We start from the raw sequence: 18138 nt of genomic DNA, 5'->3' as shown, positions 1-18138 counted from the left end.
CTCTGTCTTGTCTTACCTTATGCTATTCTTTCATTCCCTGACACTGAATGCCTCCTGCAGAAGCTTTTCATTTTTAAAAACTCTCATGATTGCACTGTATTTTGCTAAGGAAAAGAAAAATCAAGTTTCAATTCCACTAGATTTCTCCAAATCCTGCCTGTTTTCTTTCCATCTTTGTTTCATATCAAGCTGCAAGTCTTTGTTTTCTTCCCACACTAATATTTGCATTTATCTGTGCAATTCACCGAATTTATGCAACTCCTCCACATGGACTGAAGCATATATATCTGTGTAGTTTGAACACTAGTTTTAAAATGCTTTACGTGCTATTTTGTGTGGAATTCATTTCTTGGAAATGTGCTAAAATCTGAGAAATGTGCAACAGTTATTTCAGACTTATGGCAGCCCTGTGGTTAACCCATTAAAAAGTTTTCTTGGCAGATTTGTTCAGAGGGAATTTGCCATTGCCTTCCTCAGAGGCTGAGAGTATTACTTGCCCAAGACTAGCCATGGCTGAGAAGGAATCCCAACCCTGGCCTCCGGAGTCATAGTCTGATGCTTAAGCCATTACACTACATGGGCTCTTAAATGTAAATGCATGGGGCTAAAATTCTCACAATAGGTTCTTGGAGGTTAGAAATATTGCTTTCATTGAGACTAACAAGCTCAATAAATTTTCCTTCTATTCCAAACCTAAGATTAGCAAATTGCTTCTTAAACTGTGGGTCCTGACCCCAAATGCGGTCCCCTTAGCTCAATGTTGCGATCATGAAATATTTGGCAATAGTATAAAGTTTCTGAATGCCACATATCTGTTAGCAAGAACATGCAGTGTTTGCACTGGACTATGCAATAAATGCTTCAGTTGTGCTTCATAAAAAGAGAATATCAAGCCATGCACATGCTGACTGATTAGACTATGTAAAACAATGCTTGTTCCTGGGTTATAAATGTTATTTCCTAATCGGTTCTATCATAAAAGCATGGAAAGGTTTTATTAAACTGCAAAAAATTGTTTTTGAGGGCCATCCTGCAACACATTTTGCTATAGTTTTTCAATGAATAGTTCACTGAATCTCAACCAATTTAACATAATTTGTGGCAGCTACAAAAATGACATTTCTGGAGTATAACAACTACTTTCAAAGTAAGTACCAATTAAACAGGTTGTGCTTGCTTCGGCAGCACATATACTAAAATTGGAACAATTAAATAGGAATAACATTTTCAAACCAGGAACATTTTTTTTTCAAATTTTGTCACACAGTGGTAACAGTATCTATTTTATATACCTATATATCTGGGGTCGCATAAAATTTTCTCAGGTGAAAAGTGTTCATGAGTGGAAAATGTTTTAAAAGCCACGACTTACAGAATTATTTCTGTAAGTGAGAACTTTCATATTTATAACTATGACATTCAAGGCGCTCACAGGTTCTAACATTGGAACAGCTTCTGCTGGAATAGGCTTTTTTCTGGCCTCAAAGAAAGTTCTCAAATTTTAAATCCTCTCTTTCTCCCTTCTGTCAAAAATCCTACAGGAAAGCATAATGTAAGTCAATGTTTTCTACACAGAATCAGATCCCACCAAGTCCTCCAAATTCACTATAATCTGCTGAACAGCAAATCTTTGACTAAGTAGTTGAAGTTTCCTCAAAGTCTTGGAATGTCTTGGGTGGTCACAAAAATGATGCTGCGCCTTACTTTCAGACCTTTTCTTTTAATCTTTGATAACCTATGTTAGGTCATTCATCCCCATTCTATTAAAACAAACTTTTAAGAAGTCTCTCATTTTGTTTCAAAGCTAAGTAGAAATACTAACATTTTGAAGGACACTTTTCAAACACTGAAAAAGGAGCTTCTTAGAACAACAAAAATGTTTGCAGCCATCTCCCAGTTCTAAGGACGGGAATTCTTGGCTGCTTAAATGAATCAATGCAAGATATATTGACTTACTGAGGAGCTGTCCAAATTAATCATGTAACTTTGGAGGGAAAGTTAATGATCTCAATTGCAAATCAGCATGAAAGCGTAGGGGGAACAGAGAGGTCCAAGACTTCTTTTTTTTAACAAGAGCAAAGATATCATCAGGTGGAGGAATCAGAATAAAAGACAAAGTGCTTCAGCACATGAACAGGGTGAAAATGAGGGTTTGCCTTCTGCTACTGTTTGTAACGTCAGAAAGAGAAAAATAATCCAAGTAGCAAGTGAATCATGCTTTCTTTGTCTTTCACAGGATACCTACCTCACACTAAGAATTTAAAGAATGCTTCTTTACAAGATTGTTTCTATTGCTAATTAAGCACCTATATATATCACTAGCTGTGCCCGGCCACGCGTTGCTGTGGCGAAGTATGAGGCCCCTTCTACACAGCTGGATAAAATGCACACTGAAGTGGATTATATGACAATGTGGAGTCAAGATAATCTGGTTCAAAACAGATAATATAAGATTATAAATGGGTTATATAGCTGTGTGGAAGGGCCTTGAGTCTACACTGTCATATAATCCAGTTAAAATCAGATAATCTATATTTTATAGGCAGTGTGGAAGAGGCCTAAGTGAGGCCTAACTCTGCCCGTGCCCTGGGCTGAGTGGGTTGCTAGGAGACCAAGTGGGCGGAGCTTAGCCTTCTAACTGGCAGCAATTGGATAAAAACAATTATTCCTCTCCCTCTAATTAGGACTTTATTTTTCTTTTCTTTTTGTAGTATGAATGCAAAGGCATGGATGAGGGGTTGTGCTGCCAAGTTTAGTGTTTCTGGGATGTGTAGTTTTGTTGTTTTGTCCTAGGCCGAAATTTCATTACCCTTTTATATATATACAGTAGAGTCTCACTAATCCAAGCCTCGCTTATCCAAGCCTCTGGATAATCCAAGCCATTTTTGTCGTCAATGTTTTCAATATATCGTGATATTTTGGTGCTAAATTCGTAAATACAGTAATTACGACATAACATTACTGCGTATTGAACTACTTTTTCTGTCAAATTTGTTATATAACATGAAGTTTTGGTGCTTAATTTGTAAAATCATAACCTAATTTGATGTTTAATAGGCTTTTCCTTAATCCCTCCTTATTATCCAAGATATTCGCTTATCCAAGCTTCTGCTGGCCCGTTTAGCTTGGATAAGTCAGACTCTACTGTAGATAAATGGGTTAAATAGCTGTATGGAAGGGCCTTGAGTCTACACTGCCATATAATCCAGTGCAAATTAGATAATCTGTGGAAGAGGCCTGAGGCCTAAGTCTGCCTGTCCCCTGAGCTGAGACCAAGTGGGCAGAGATTAGTCCTCTAACTGGCAATTATTCCTTTCCCTCTAATTAGGACTTTATTTTTCTTTTCTTTTTGTTGTATCAACCTAGAGGCGTGGATGATGGGTTGTGTTGTCAAATTTCGAGGTTGGAGGGCCTGTGGTTTTGTTGTTTTGTTGGTCGCCGTGATGCCATCATTCATTTATATATATAGATTTGTAAAGGTTTAACACATTGTCATTTTGGTGTAATGTACATCTAGGGTTGCTAGGTTTTGAAAACAACAATAATAGACAGCCAAGGCTGTCATGAGATGTGTGAAGCAGGTCAATATAGAGTCTACATGTAGTCTTGTAAAAGGAGGGTGTTTTGTGAAGATTTTCAGACTCTTGCAAAATTTCAGATCTCATTATATGCCCCAAATCTCATAAACCATCAACCATTATGAAGGGAGGAATATTACTGCTGTCTAATTAAGTGCTTTGATTATCCTATAGTGGAAAAAGGAGGTACAAGCTACACAGAAAACAGAAATTTATCCATTCAGCACTTTGTGTGTAATTTTAAGACCGTGTGTTTGTTCAATACCTGAAAATATAGGAATTTTAACATCCTATTTTATGTTCCTACAAGACAAGCTCTCTAGTCCTTAAAATAAATGGCACTCTTTAGAGCAGTGGTTCTCAACCTGGGGTCCCCAGATGTTTTTGGCCTTCAACTCCCAGAAATCCTAACAGCTGGTAAACTGGCTGGGATTTCTGGGAGTTGTAGGCCAAAAACATCTGGGGACTCCAGGTTGAGAACCACTGCTTTAGAAGATGTAATATCTGTAATTACATCAGAATTAAACCCACTATCTTTAATGGAGTTGACTGTTATGCATGGGACTGTAGGGATGCTCAAGAAATCTAACTGTGGGATTTTACTACTGTTTTGTTTGTTTTGTGAAGTCTTTAACCAGAATATCAACCAGTCTGAATACACACAGAAAAGCAGGATACAGTATATTCCCATTCCCCCAAGGGAAGGAAGAATCATGATGAATTTGCCACATAATTTTTCTGAACACTCTCAAGTCCATGATTGGTTACCACCTTCAGAGGATGCTTCATTCTACACTGTGGCATTAATGCAGTTTGACATCACTTTAACTGCTATGGTTCAATGCTATGGAACCCTGGGACTTGTAATTTGGTGAGGTTCCAGCACTCTTTGACACAAAGGGGTAGAGCCTGTAAAACAATAATCTCCATGAATCTTTAGCATTAAACCCGGGCAGTTAAAATGGTATGAACTGGTGTAGAACAGGCATGGGCAAACTCTGGTCCTCCAGATGCTTTGCATTTCAACTCCCATAATTCCAAATTGTGAGAGCTGAAGTCCAAAACACCTGGAGAGCTGAAGTTTGCCCATGCCTGGTGTAGAAGCGTCCATAGATTGTATCTGTCTAATGCCTATCCTGAAGGGACGAATGTTTCTTTGCCATCATTTTTGTTGTTGTGTGCCTTTACATCACTTTCAATTTACGGCAACCCTCCAGAGAATCTATCATACCAGTTTTGATAAATACATTAGTATCAAAGACAGTTATGGGGGAGATGAGACCCCCAACATAGTCCTGAACTACAGCCCGAGTCATATCTTCACATTATCTATGCTACTGAAGATAGAAGGGAGCTACAGCCCAGCAAACTCTGAAGGACTCCATAAAAAAATGGAAAACCCAATACCTCTGGATTCAAAGGTATGCAAATGTAACCATCAACAGCCTACACAATAATATTATATCACATGATTTTTGTTCCTGAGTTATAAATGTCATTTCCTAATTGGTCCTATCATAAAAACCATAGGAAAAGGTTATTAAACTGCAAAACTTTGTTTCGTAGGACATCCTGCAGCACATTTTGCTACAGTGTTTCAATGAATATCTCATAGAGTCTCAACCAATTCAACATAGTTTGTGGCAGCCACAGAAACGAAGTTTCTGGAGTATATCAACTACTTTCAAGGTAACTGCCACACAATTAAACAGGAAATAACACTTTCAAACTAGGAACAGATTTTTTTCCTAATTTTGTTACATAGTGTAATCTGCTGGGGTAGGGCATTGTGTGGCCTTCCAGATGCTGAAAACTCCAACTCCTAACATTGCTCACCACACACCTTGCAGACTGGGATCACTGGGAGACGTAGTTCAACACCTGCAGGGAAGGGGGCAGTCCAAGGGTACTGAGGCAGCTTCCACACAGCTGAATAAAATCCCCCATTTTCTGCTCTGAACTGGAATATATGGCACCGTAGACTCAAATATTCCAATTCTAAGCAGATATTGTGGATTATCTGCCTTGATATTCTGGATTATATGAGTGTATGGAAGGGCACTGAGTGGGGCCAATCTGCATTCATCCAGACAGGCCCTTTATCCCAGGATCTGATCCCAGGTTTTCTGCTTTTAAATGGATTATATGCAGGCCCTTCCAGTCATATAATACAGAATATCAAGGCAAATAATCAACAATATCTGCTTTGAACTGGGGGCCATTCTACACATCCATGTAATCCAGAATATTAGGGCAGAAAATCACACGGTATCTGCTTTGAACTGGGTTATCTGAGTCCACACTGCCAAATAAGATTTAATATCATCTGGGGAGGCCCTGCTCTCGATCTCGCCTCCCTCGTAGGTGTGATTGGTGGAGACAAGAGCCAGGGCCTTCTCAGTGGTGGCCCCTCAGCTGTGAAACTCCCTCCCCAGGGATATTAGATCTACCCCCTCCATCCTGACCTTCCGCAAGAAAGTGCAAAACATGGCTTTGTGACCAAGCCTTTAGAGAACTGGTACAATAGACAGACTTGGAAGAATGTGCAATGACCATCAGAATGGCCCAGATTACGCTCGTGAATTACGTGTTAAACTCTGAATTATATTGTTTTAAAATGTTTTAATTGTTTTTAACGCACTCTTAATTTCTATTTTAATATTTAACTGTACATTACGTTTTAAGGCATCAAATCATTACTTGTATGTAAAGTTGCCTTGAGTCCCCTCCGGAGTGAGAAAAACAGGGTATAAATGTCATAAATAAATACAGTAGAGTCTCACTTATCCAACGTAAACGGGCCGGCAGAACGTTGGATAAGCTAATATGCTGGATAATAAGGAGAGATTAAGGAAAAGCCTATTAAACATCAAATTAGATTATGATTTTACAAATTAAGTACCAAAACATCATGTTATACAACAAATTAGACAGAAAAAGTAGTTCAATACGCAGTAATGCTATGTAGTAATTACTATATTTACGAATTTAGCACCAAAATATCATGATGTATTGAAAATATTGACTACAAAAATGTATTGGATAATCCAGAATGTTGGATAAGCGAGTGTTGGCTAAGTGAGACTCTACTATAACCCAATACAAAGCAGAAAATGTGGTATTTTATTCAGCTGTGTGGAAGGGGCCTGGGTTATGCGAGGGCCCTTCCACACAGCCATATAACCCAGAATATCAAGTTAGAAAATGCCACAATATCTGCTTTGAACTGGGTTATCTGAGTCCACACCAACATATATTCCAGTTCAAAACAGAAAATGTGGGATTTTATTCAGCTGTGTGGAAGGGTCCTGAATTCCCACTGCCAGATAATCGGGGATAAACAGAAAATCTGGGATCAGATCATGGAATAAAGAGCTTGTCTGGAAAGGCCCTCAGAGTGTATCTTTAAGGAATTTCCCTTCTGTTGTCGAAGGCTTTCACGGCAGTATGGCCATGTTCCAGAAGTATTCTCTCCTGACGTTTCGCCCACATCTATGGCAGGCATCCTCAGGGGCATCTTCACAACCTCTGAGGATGCCTGCCATAGATGTGGGCGAAACATCAGGAGAGAATACTTCTGGAACATGGCCATACAGCCCAGAAAACATACAACTTTCCCTTCTCTTTTGAATGTAATTCAGCAGGAAGTGGAATAAGGCATGGGATGCAAGGCAACAGGAGCTTGTTCCTTGAAGGGGGGGAAAAAGCAACAAACCAAACATGCGCCCTTTATGACTTGACTGCAAAGGGAAGGAAAACACTGTGGCCCAAAAGTATGAGTCCACACTGCCATATATCCCAGTTCAAAGCAGATAATGTGGGATTTTATTCAGCTGTGTGGAAGAGGCCTATGGGGCTTTCCACAGTCATATAACCGAGGATATCAAGACAGAAAATCCCACAATATCTGCTTTGAACTGAGTTATGTGAGTCCACACTCAGATAATGTGGGGCTTTGATATTCTGGGATATAGGGCTGTGTGGAAGAGCCATGGCTCCACACTGCTATATATCCCAGTTCAAAACAGATAATGTGGGATTTTATTCAACAGTGTGGAAGGGCCCTGAGTTGCAAAGAAGGAGGGGATATCCCCAGAGAGAAGGCAAAGGGGCGGAGGAAAGGCAGGAAAAGCCCCAAGCGGCTCCTTCCTCTGGGAGGAAACGAGACAAATCCATAGGGTGCCAAAGCGCTTTTATGTCACAGTGGAGATTCAACTGCAAACTCTTTTGGAGAGGGAGCAACTTTGGCGCCAACTCGGTGAGGGAACGAAAAGAGAGGATGAAGTTTGCAGCCATCGGGAGGCGAGAGAAAAGTCGCAACAGGCGAAGGGTTGTTCTGGGGAAGACAAAGAGAAAAAGGAAAGAGAAAAGGAGGCAGGGAAGTGTCTTGGAAGCGCTCACCGACGCCGTATTTCTCTTCCCGCTTGGTGGGCACCCAGCGCGTCATGGCACCGAAGGAGCGCCGTCGGAAGGCGAAGGGGCTCGGAATGGGCTTCTAGCGAGCCGCCATTTTCCAGCGACGGGACACAAAAAAGAGGAGGAGGAGGAGGAGGAAAAAAGTTTGCAGTCAAGGGAGAAGTCATGTGTTCACAGGCGGAGCCAGGGCTTGGGAGGCCCTCCCTGCTTTCCTTGCCTTGCCCTTCCTTGGATGGGAAGCCGAGGAGGAGTTTGTTTCCCCCGTCAGCGCGCTTTCACCAGCAGGCGCCTTTCCTTCCTTCCCTGGGCCCTTCCACACTGCCATATAACCCAGAATATCAAGGCAGAAAATCCCACAATATCTGCTTTGAACTGGGGTATCTGAGTCCACACTGACATATATCCCAGTTCAAAGCACATAATGTGGGGTTTTATTCAGCTGCGTGGAAGGGGCCCCTCTTTCTCAGCTTTCTTTTTGTTTTGTTTTTTTCTGGTGTGGAAGTCCCAGCATTCACAAGTTCCTTAAATGTCAAACAAATTGAGCCACTCTTCTCCAAAAATGAATGGGAACAGAAACAGTATCTGGGAATACAGTAGAGTCTCACTTATCCAACATAAACGGGCTGGCAGAATGTTGGATAAGCGAATATCTTGGATAATAAGGAGGCATTAAGGAAAAGCCTATTAAACATCAAATTAGGTTATGTTTTTACAAATTAAGCACCAAAACATCATGTTAGACAACAAATTTGGCAGAAAAAGTAGTTCAATACGCAATAATGCTATGTAGTAATTACTGTATTTATGAATTTAGCTCCAAAATATCATGATATATTGCAAACATTGACTACAAAAATGCGTTGGATAATCCAGAACGTTGGATAAGCGAATGTTGGATAAGTGAGACTCTACTGTACATGGCAATATGTTATGAGATATCTTGGAAATGGGACCCAAATCTAAACACAACAAATGGCAAAAGCTTTTCTACAGTGGAATATGGTACCTCGGAGTGTGGTGGGGTCTCCTCTGAAGGTTTTTAAACAGAGGCTGGATAACCATCTGTTGGGAGCACTTTGCCTGTGTTTTCCTGCATGGCAGAGGGTTAGACTGGGTGGTTTTATGATTCCGTGTTTCTAATTCTGCATATACAGTAGAGTCTCACTTATCCAAGCTAAACGGGCCGGCCGAAGCTTGAATAAGCGAATATGTTGGATAATAAGGAGGGATTAAGGAAAAGCCTATTAAACATCAAATTAGGTTATGATTTTACAAATTAAGCACCAAAACATCATGTTATACAACAAATTTGACAGAAAAAGTAGTTCAATACGCAGCAATGTTATGTTGTAATTACTGTATTTACGAATTTAGCACCAAAATATCACAATACAGTAGAGTCTCACTTATCCAAGCTAAACGGGGCGGCAGAAGCTTGGATAAGCGAATATCTTGGATAATAAGGAGGGATTATGCAAAAGCCTATTAAACATCAAATTAGGTTATGATTTTACAAATTAAGCACCAAAACATCATGTTATACAACAAATTTAACAGAAAAAGTAGTTCAATGCGCAGTAATGGTATGTTGTAATAATTGTATTTACGAATTTAGCACCAAAATATCATGATAGATTGAAAACATTGACTACAAAAATGGCTTGGATTATCCAGAGGCTTGGATAAACGAGGCTTGGATAAGTGAGACTCTACTGTATATTGCAAACATTGACTACAAAAATGACTTGGATAATCCAGAAGCTTGGATAAGTGAAGCTTGGATAAGTGAGACTCTACTGTATATGCAGCCTACGCTTGTATACATTGAACCATGAAAAAGCAAAGGTCCTTATTTAAGCCATCTGCAGATCAATTTTGGAGTACAGGTTGGGCATCCCTGATCTGGAATTCCAATATACAATAGTCCAAAATCTGCACGAGTGGCTGAAAGAGAGAGATCTGTCCTTTCTGATGGTTTAGTGTAAACAGACCTTCTTCATGCACAAAATGATTTTAAATTCCTGTGTATAAAATTACCTCCAGGCTATGTGTATAATGTATAAAAAGGTAAAGGTTTCCCCTGATGTTAAGTCCAGGCATGTCTGACTCTGGGGGTTGGTGCTCATCTTCATTTCTAAGCCGAAGAGCCGGCGTTGTCCATAGACACCTCCAAGGTCATGTGGCCGGCATGACTGCATGGAGCGCCGTTACCTTCCTGCCGGAGCGGTACCTATTGATCTACTCACATTGGCATGTTTTCGAACTGCTTGGTTGGCAGAAGCTGGAGCAGCAGCGGGTGCTATTTCGCTCCCGGGATTTGAACCTGGGACCTTTCGGTCTGCAAGTTCAGCAGCTCAGTGCTTTAACACACTTCGTCACCGGGGCTCCGGTGTATATATATAATGTATATATGGAATATAAATTAGTTTCATGTTTAGACGTGGGTTGCATCTCCAAGATATTTCATTATGTGTGGATATGCAAATATATTCAAAAAGCAGAAAATAATAAAAATAATTATATTTATTACCTACCTCTCCTCACAGCTGGAAAATACGATGGAAGCTATGTTTTAATCTCTTGTCTCCCTCTACCCCATAATGAAAGAGGGTAAACAAACAGCCCACTATTTCAGTTTGCTCCTCTCCTTTCCTGAAAGAGGCAGGGTTGAGTGGGAGACGGCAAAGTACACAGTCAGAAATAAAAAATAGTCATCAGTTGCTCAGCTTTTGCTGCAAAGAAAATAAAGGGCTAAGACAAACAACCCATGAGTGGTTCACCAACAGCTAATACAGCTGCTGTGCACAGAGCAACCTGGGTATGTTCAGGAGGATAGCAGCTCTGTAGCATCCTTGCAGTCATTTTGGCTAATGAGGAGTGATAACCAGTTGGCTCTTGGGAAGGTTTGTTTGTGGTGGGGAACCTTTAAAGGAGTATTGTACAGCTGTTTGGAGAGTGCCGGGACCTTAAGAGAGTTGGTGCTGTACTAGTTGATTGTTGGAATAGCACTTCAGGAGACAAGTCTGATTTCCTGCTTGGACATACAGGGAATTGGGGAAAAAACACTGAGGGAGCTATTGATCTATTTCCCAACCTCATTTTCTTTTTCTCTTCGTTCCCTCCTTTGTATAATGTATATTACTTGCAGGTGTTTTGTATAGGGAATGAGTTGAAGATCATTACCTGTTCAAGGCCAAACTTGAACATTACGATCAAGTGAGTTCAAACCAATTTATTGTTGCTGGGAAAATCCATGCACACATGCCAACTGTGATTATTGCAGCAGAGGGAAGAAATGTGGAAGTTGGAGACAGGTTATTCAAATAGGTATCATCATCATCCCTGTTTATCCCAAAAATCCCAGGGCTTCAAGTCTGTGAGTCCTGACAACAATGCTTTGGCACGATTGAGACTTTCTGAGCCTGAAATGAACACACTGCTCACAGAGTTCAATGCAAAGTGCACCCTTTTGGATTCTCATTTTAAAACACTTCAGAAAGGCAGCCAATGTAGAAGCATATAGACTTTGGCTGCTATTGTAAAACACCTGGCCCTGTGAATATTTACTTGGGAAGAAAGCCCCGTACATTCAATTGGACTTACTCCCAAATCAGTATGGATAGAATTGTAGTATTTAGGTAGGGAACAGTTCCGTAACACTTTGTACGAAAACGTTCAGCATAATTCAGCTGCCTAGCCAGAAGCACTACATCAGTCTTTTCCCCAATAACTTTGTTAAGAAATGACAGCATACTCCAGTTTTCTGAATTACATTTGATTAAAGCTACACAATTTTCACCTTCAATTTAGAATGATTGATTTCTGGTAACTGGGCATTTTTGAAAACTTTGAACTTCTGAACATTTTCTACCACATGGCTACATAAGTGATCTATGACAATTTCAGTTCTGGGAAATCACATTAAACTACAGCATACATTTATATCATGAGAGTTAAAGCAAGTATGTTGGGAAATGCTTTTCTTCTCTTACATAAATTGGAGGAAGTAAATGATAACTAAATGTAGAGTTTACCAGCTAAAACACATAACATAAGTTGCAATTCTTCTTGTCCCTGGCATTCATATTGGTTTTTTTTTTTTGGGGGGGGGGGGGTTTGTAGTGCTATTTCAATGTGAGTGAGGACAAACCTTTCTTACAGTACCCACTTTATTTTATTTCCAGCATGAATCAGTTCATCCCGCACTTGATTACCAATTCCTTTACTAAACTTTACAGAAATAACTAGGTTTGCCCTCCTGGAGCATTCTTGAGTTCTGTTAATGGGGCCAATTGGCATGTTGCCAGAGCTGAAGATTACTGTCTGAGGGATTGGGAACCATAGGAAGCTAAGGCAGTTCAGAATCCGACCCCTGGTCAAAGGAAGATTGACTTTTTTGCCTTGCTTTTTTTTCCCCTTCCAATGTACAGGTCCCAGGGCAGTTTCCAAAATAAGGCAAGTAGTTGGCCAAGATCTTGTTGATGATGCAGACCCTCAGGGTTCAGCCTATGAGATCAATAAGTTGTCCCTGGATCAAATCTCTCTGACTGTGCAGTGGTTGCAAGACTTGAAGCCCAAATTTGGTAATATGTGAGTTATAGAAATGAAACCTGGTGCATCCCTTCTGACTTATTCTGGTTGTCTTTTTTATCATGTCAGAAGCGAAATGAGAACGTACTGCAAGTTGCTTCTGGAGTGAGAGAATTGGCCATCTACAGCAGGCATGGGCAAACTTTGGCCTTCTAGGTGTTTTGGACTTCAACTCCCATAATTCCTAACAGCTGGACTTGTGGGAGTTGAAGTCCAAAACACCTGGAGGGCCAAAGTTTGCCCATGCCTGGTCTACAGAGATGTTGCCCAGGGGACGCCCAGATGTTTTACCATCCTGCTGGGAGGTTCCTATCATGTTCCTGCATAGGGAGTTAGGACTGACAGATGAGAGCTCACCCTATCTTGCGGATTCGAATCCCCAACCTTTCGGTCAGCAGTTCAGCCGACACAAGGGTTTAAGCCATTGCGCCACCTCTGGCTGCTGTCCAGGGCTGTAGCCAGGGGGGCGGGGGTGGTTAGCAGTTCAAACCCTCCCTGAAATTTTTCAGGTTAAAAAAAAACCTGATTTACTCATGAATTTTAACTGGTTAACCAACTCCCCATGCTAAGTCTATGAGACACAAAAAAATTAAGAGTCCCTCCAGAACTACAAGCACTATCTCAAGCAAATATTGACAGGCCTGTAGGGGGGGAGGGGGGTTCAACACCCCCCCCCCAAATTCTGTCTACGGCCCTGCTGCTGTCATTCAATCATCTCAATTCTCTCCTTGGAGAGACTTCCCTGCTTGGGATCGGTGCCACAGCAGACTAAACATCTTGGCCGTGCAGACATCTCAACTTCTGATTTAGTTCTGCTTTTCCTTGACTTCTTTACCTGAGCAGATACAAATGAGGTCCTGAGATGTTGTCAGGCAACCAGCTGCCTGAAAACTATCCTATAAATGTCTCTGGAGTATCTATGGTGATCTGAGATACTCCACTAGTTGCCAGTCTGTTACCAGGCAAAATTCAAAATGCTGGTTATGACCTTTAAAGCCCTAGACACAGGCCCGTAGCCAGGATGTTGATGGGGGGGGGGATTTTGGTTCTGGGGGGCAGAGTCTGCGTGAGAGAGGATCTACCCTAGCAAACCTTTTGTATCGTTATCCCAATACCCCCATGCATATGGGATATATTGAGCATGGTGATCAGATCCTGATATGAATAAACATAACAGTTTAAATAATAAATGTAAGGCCTTAAATAATAAATGTAATTATTTACATTTATTAAATGTAAATATAATTTAATTTTTCACCACCACCCCCCCCCCACAGCTACATGCCTGCTTAGACGGTTTGGGTCCAGGCTATTTGGCTGAGCGTATCCTCTCAAGATCAGTTGGTGGGAACGAGAGAGTGGGCCTTTTCAGTGGCTGCCTCTCGAGTTTGGAACTCCCTTCTTCCCAGGGCAGCCAGAATAGCCCCCTACCTGCTGTTTTTCTGGAGGCAGGCTAAAACCTTTCTATTCAGGCAGGCTTTAAAAGATGAAGGTGTTTAAGACCATCAAGGGCTGCTGTGCTTTTGTGATGTGATTTTATATGCTTTTATGGTTTTAACCTGAATTGTTTTAATATTAATGTTTTTTAATGCTGTTTTAATATTTGTATAATTGTATATTTTAAGTTGTACTGAAATACTTTTAGTTGTGAGCCACTTTGAGTCTCCATACGGGGAGGAAAGGCGAGATATAAATAAATATAATAATCATAATAACACGCACCTACTTCTGTCAGGTACAATATATATGACATTGTATGGGAGAATTTGGTCCCCTTATTCTGCAATCAATACAAGAGGATCAGAAAGAAATATGGCATCAATACAGGAGAGGTGCAATATTTTTTTTCTCAACTATTTGAAATTTCCAAACCATCTTGAACGAGATACAGTACATGAAACTAGTGCCCTGGAAATCAGTGAGGTGAGATCTGCTCTTCAAAGACCTAGGAAAGTTACACTTACTACATAACATTTTTGAACTTATTCGTAGGGTTATCCTATTTGAGAACACTAAAATCATCCTTGAGTACTACTTTTTACAACATATATTTGGGGATTCCAGTCCTTAGCAGTTAAATATCAGACACAGGGCAGAGTCTGATGATGCAACTCCGATCAAATGAAAGCATTTCACTATATCTTTCAAAAGCCTCTCCTAACATACAAGTCTCAATTCACACCTATATGACAGTGCTGTGAAATTCTTCCTCATAATCTATACCACTACAACATATCTGCCAAAGAACATACTGGATCCACAGATTTTTTTACTCCACTTATAAACCAACCTAAATCTCTCTTAATTCACAGGCCTTTGTGATGTATTGAATCACTGTACTGTAGGTATTCTTGCCTTGGGGTTGGAAGATCAAAAGTCTTTCATCCTCAGTCTTCCTGGCTAATCATGTACTATATTTAAATTAGCTCAGTTCTAAAAAGACAACTTGTAGCTGAGAATGAAAATTTTAATTCAACCTGTTTCTGTCTTTTTCTTTTTCTCTTGAAAAATAGTGTAAATCAAATCTGTAATGGCTCGAATGAAAAGGACAACATAAGATGTCTCTAACATAACTTCTAGGAACCTGAAATGAAGCGAATTTTTCTGAACAGCTGAAGGCTTTTTTTCCTGTGGATCCAAAGACCCTCAGAACATCATAAAGATACAGAGCTTAACCCGGTAGTCTCGATAGAAGTAGTCCCATTGAATTAATGGATTTTGTCAGTTCAACATTTATATCCGTCACATTGAGGATAAACCTAAACTAATTTAGGTCTAAATTTGGATTCATCCCTTATGGTCCTGCTTCTAACCAGCCCTTGAAACTAATGCCCTCATATAACTTGGCATTTTGAGAATTATTTTATTTCCATCCTGTATTTCTTTTTTCCACATTTCTAATTTAGAGTTGTCTTCTCTAAGTGGGTGCAGTTGTAGTATCCAACTTTCTCTAACCACACTAAGTGCCACACTATTCATTAAAGAATTATAACTTTGGGAAATCAAGACTACTCCCCCACTCCCCAAGGATCTGTATTCTTAGATTTTACACAATGCATTCCCACAAATCATGCCATCTGCTGAGTAACAACCAGAATAAATTTAAAATGGTTTGTTGTAATCATAAAAACATATTTCAAAAAGAACAGAAAAACAAGTCTTCTGTAGCATCTGCATCTTGTATTTCTGTCTTATTTGTTTGAAAATACAAGCTATTTGTGGGTATGTTACATAAAACTGTGGGTTATCTCTCTAGAGCTAGACAACACCATTAAAATTAAATCCACATCCATTTTTTGCCATCATCAGTACATCATCAGTACAGCATTTGAAACGCTTCGCCATATGATGAGAAATATATTTGTAATGGGATGAGATGGAACAGAGCTGTCAATCTGGATGAAAAATCTTTGTAATAAGTGCATGAGAGATGTCACATAAATATTGAATTGCAATCAAGTTATTTTATTGTAATAACCAGAGTGATACAAAATGAGCATTATTTAGGGTCTTGTTTCATCTCTTCCATTTCAAACAATTTGTGGGTTGTTGTTTTTATACTCTGAGCTTGGATTTAAATTCAGTTTAGATTCTCTTCCAACTCTGTGATTCTAAGGGCACATTGACACTGCTCATTTAGGTTAGATTGGAACCGGTTTGGGAGAAGCCAGTTTCACTGGATGATTAGATTGACGTGTCTGGAACAGGCTTGAGGCCAAGATAATGATTCGATTAACCACAGACACTGGCATCGAACTGGTTCCAGAATCCGCAGTATTTTTTTTCCATTTACGGGTGAGATGCTCATTTATTTGCCTTCAGAGACATAAGAAGCAGAAGAAAAAAAGGGAAAGTAATAACGGTGAAGGTAATCGATTACCTGCACCAGGGGATCCAGCTATGCCCTTGGGGTGTTTTTTGGCAGCTCCCACCCTTCCTTCTGAATGTTAAAATGTACAGTATTCCAATGCTGGCGGACGTCTATGATGTGCTTTGCATTCTGCCAGTTTTGCCATGTGATTTTGCCATGGGATGTGGTTTACACTGGGGGCTTACTGAAGTGCAGCCATAGCAGGTTGCAGTGAGATTTGTGGTAGAATTAATGCATGATGTCTGAAAAGAGTCTGATATAGTTAGCAAAGATAAGAAGCACCTTACTTTTGCTTATAGATTGGAAACGGAAAGTAGTTGCGTTTAAGAATGTGAAAGACATCTACAAATCCATTCCTATGGCCAAGGGAATAGAAATGATAAGTTAAAGCATCCTGTTCTTTCTCCCGCACATAAAACACATTGCAAATAATAAACAGATTCCACACTCGCGAACATGTGGAGAAATGGTTATGTCTGATTTTCATGAGATATGAAAACAAACTGACTGAAGAGAGCATATCCAAAATGTAACGTCAACCTCAAAGGTCACTACCCATTACACTCCAGATAATAAGCTGAAGAAGTGCAGAAACAAGATGACAATGTAAATTATTTTTATATACTATGGTTGGCACTTTATATTTTGAAAAGTACTCTTGAAAGGTAACTATTATTTTCAAAGATAATACACACATCTGCATTTGTACCTGAAACACTGCGGTGTTAAAAACAACTATTAGAAAAGCAGAAGGAGTTAAACAAGCTTGTCTTAAATTAACATATTTATTTACCACAGGGAAGGCAAACACAACCAGTGGCTGCAAGTTCTTGACAGATGTGGAATGGTTCTTTCTATTTGTCTGCATAAGTCAGTTATAGGAATGCTGTTCCTATCATTCAGACTAAACCAGCAGTCAATAAGTCCTTCTCATTCCATAATTTTAGATATGGAAGAGAATAAAATGTTCATGTTTGTGTGTGTGTGTGTGTGTGTGTGTGTATTAAAATGTTATATGTAGAAAGACCCAGCTACTTCGATGCAAGAAAATTGGCTTATGAAGATATGTGAATTAGCTGAGATGGACAAGCTGGCGATGCTGATCAAGGAAAAATCCTTTACCAATTTAAGAAAATATTGAGACTTAATTATTAATTTTTTACATCAAAGATGGGGACAAACTTCTATTAGTTTTCTGATTTAGAAGAGAGCTATTAAAAGCAGAAGGGTGGTTATACAGTAGTATTTTTAAGGAATAGAAGATTGAGAAGTTAAAATCAACAGACAGAATGTGAGGCTTATAAATTAATTGTTACTGATGTATGTGTAGTATGTGTTTAGTAGGGTTGTGTAGGGTTGTAGTGGTTAAGATGATGGTTTTAGATTGAGAATTTCATTACACGCAATAAAATCAGCGTTTCTAGCCACCCACAGCCCGTCATATGACACAAGCTTCAACTGTGGGTTCCAGGTATTTCACAGTTTCTAAAGTGTCTGGGTTTTTTCCATGAGCCCTAAGTCAGTTGGCAAGCAACTGATTCCTTAATTCCCCACAAAGAGACGTGTAAAAATGCCCAATTTAACATGTAATGGTAATGTCCTGTTGGCCGCTTGTAAGGAAAATGATGTCATTGTGGAGGGAGGAGCCAAGATGGGCGGAATCGATTCATTTCTGCCACCATT

At 39.9% G+C, this 18138-nt stretch overlaps 1 protein-coding gene across 1 annotated transcript in view; it reads right to left on the bottom strand.

The window, feature by feature from the left end:
* The window catches only part of dock1 (dedicator of cytokinesis 1), a 557290-nt gene extending 549160 nt beyond the window's left edge, over window positions 1-8130 (bottom strand). Inside the window, exon 1 of the mRNA XM_062976064.1 lies at window positions 7980-8130. Coding sequence (XP_062832134.1) covers window positions 7980-8025 — 46 coding nt within the window. The 5' untranslated portion in view covers window positions 8026-8130. The remainder of the gene's footprint in view (window positions 1-7979) is intronic.
* Between the last annotated feature and the right edge of the window lie 10008 nt (window positions 8131-18138).

This window comes from Anolis carolinensis, chromosome 3 (assembly GCF_035594765.1).
Source record: "Anolis carolinensis isolate JA03-04 chromosome 3, rAnoCar3.1.pri, whole genome shotgun sequence".
NCBI classification, from domain to species: Eukaryota; Metazoa; Chordata; class Lepidosauria; order Squamata; family Dactyloidae; genus Anolis; species Anolis carolinensis.
The sequence above is the reverse complement of the archived record's forward strand: the minus strand, read 5'-3'. Positions and strand labels throughout refer to the sequence as shown.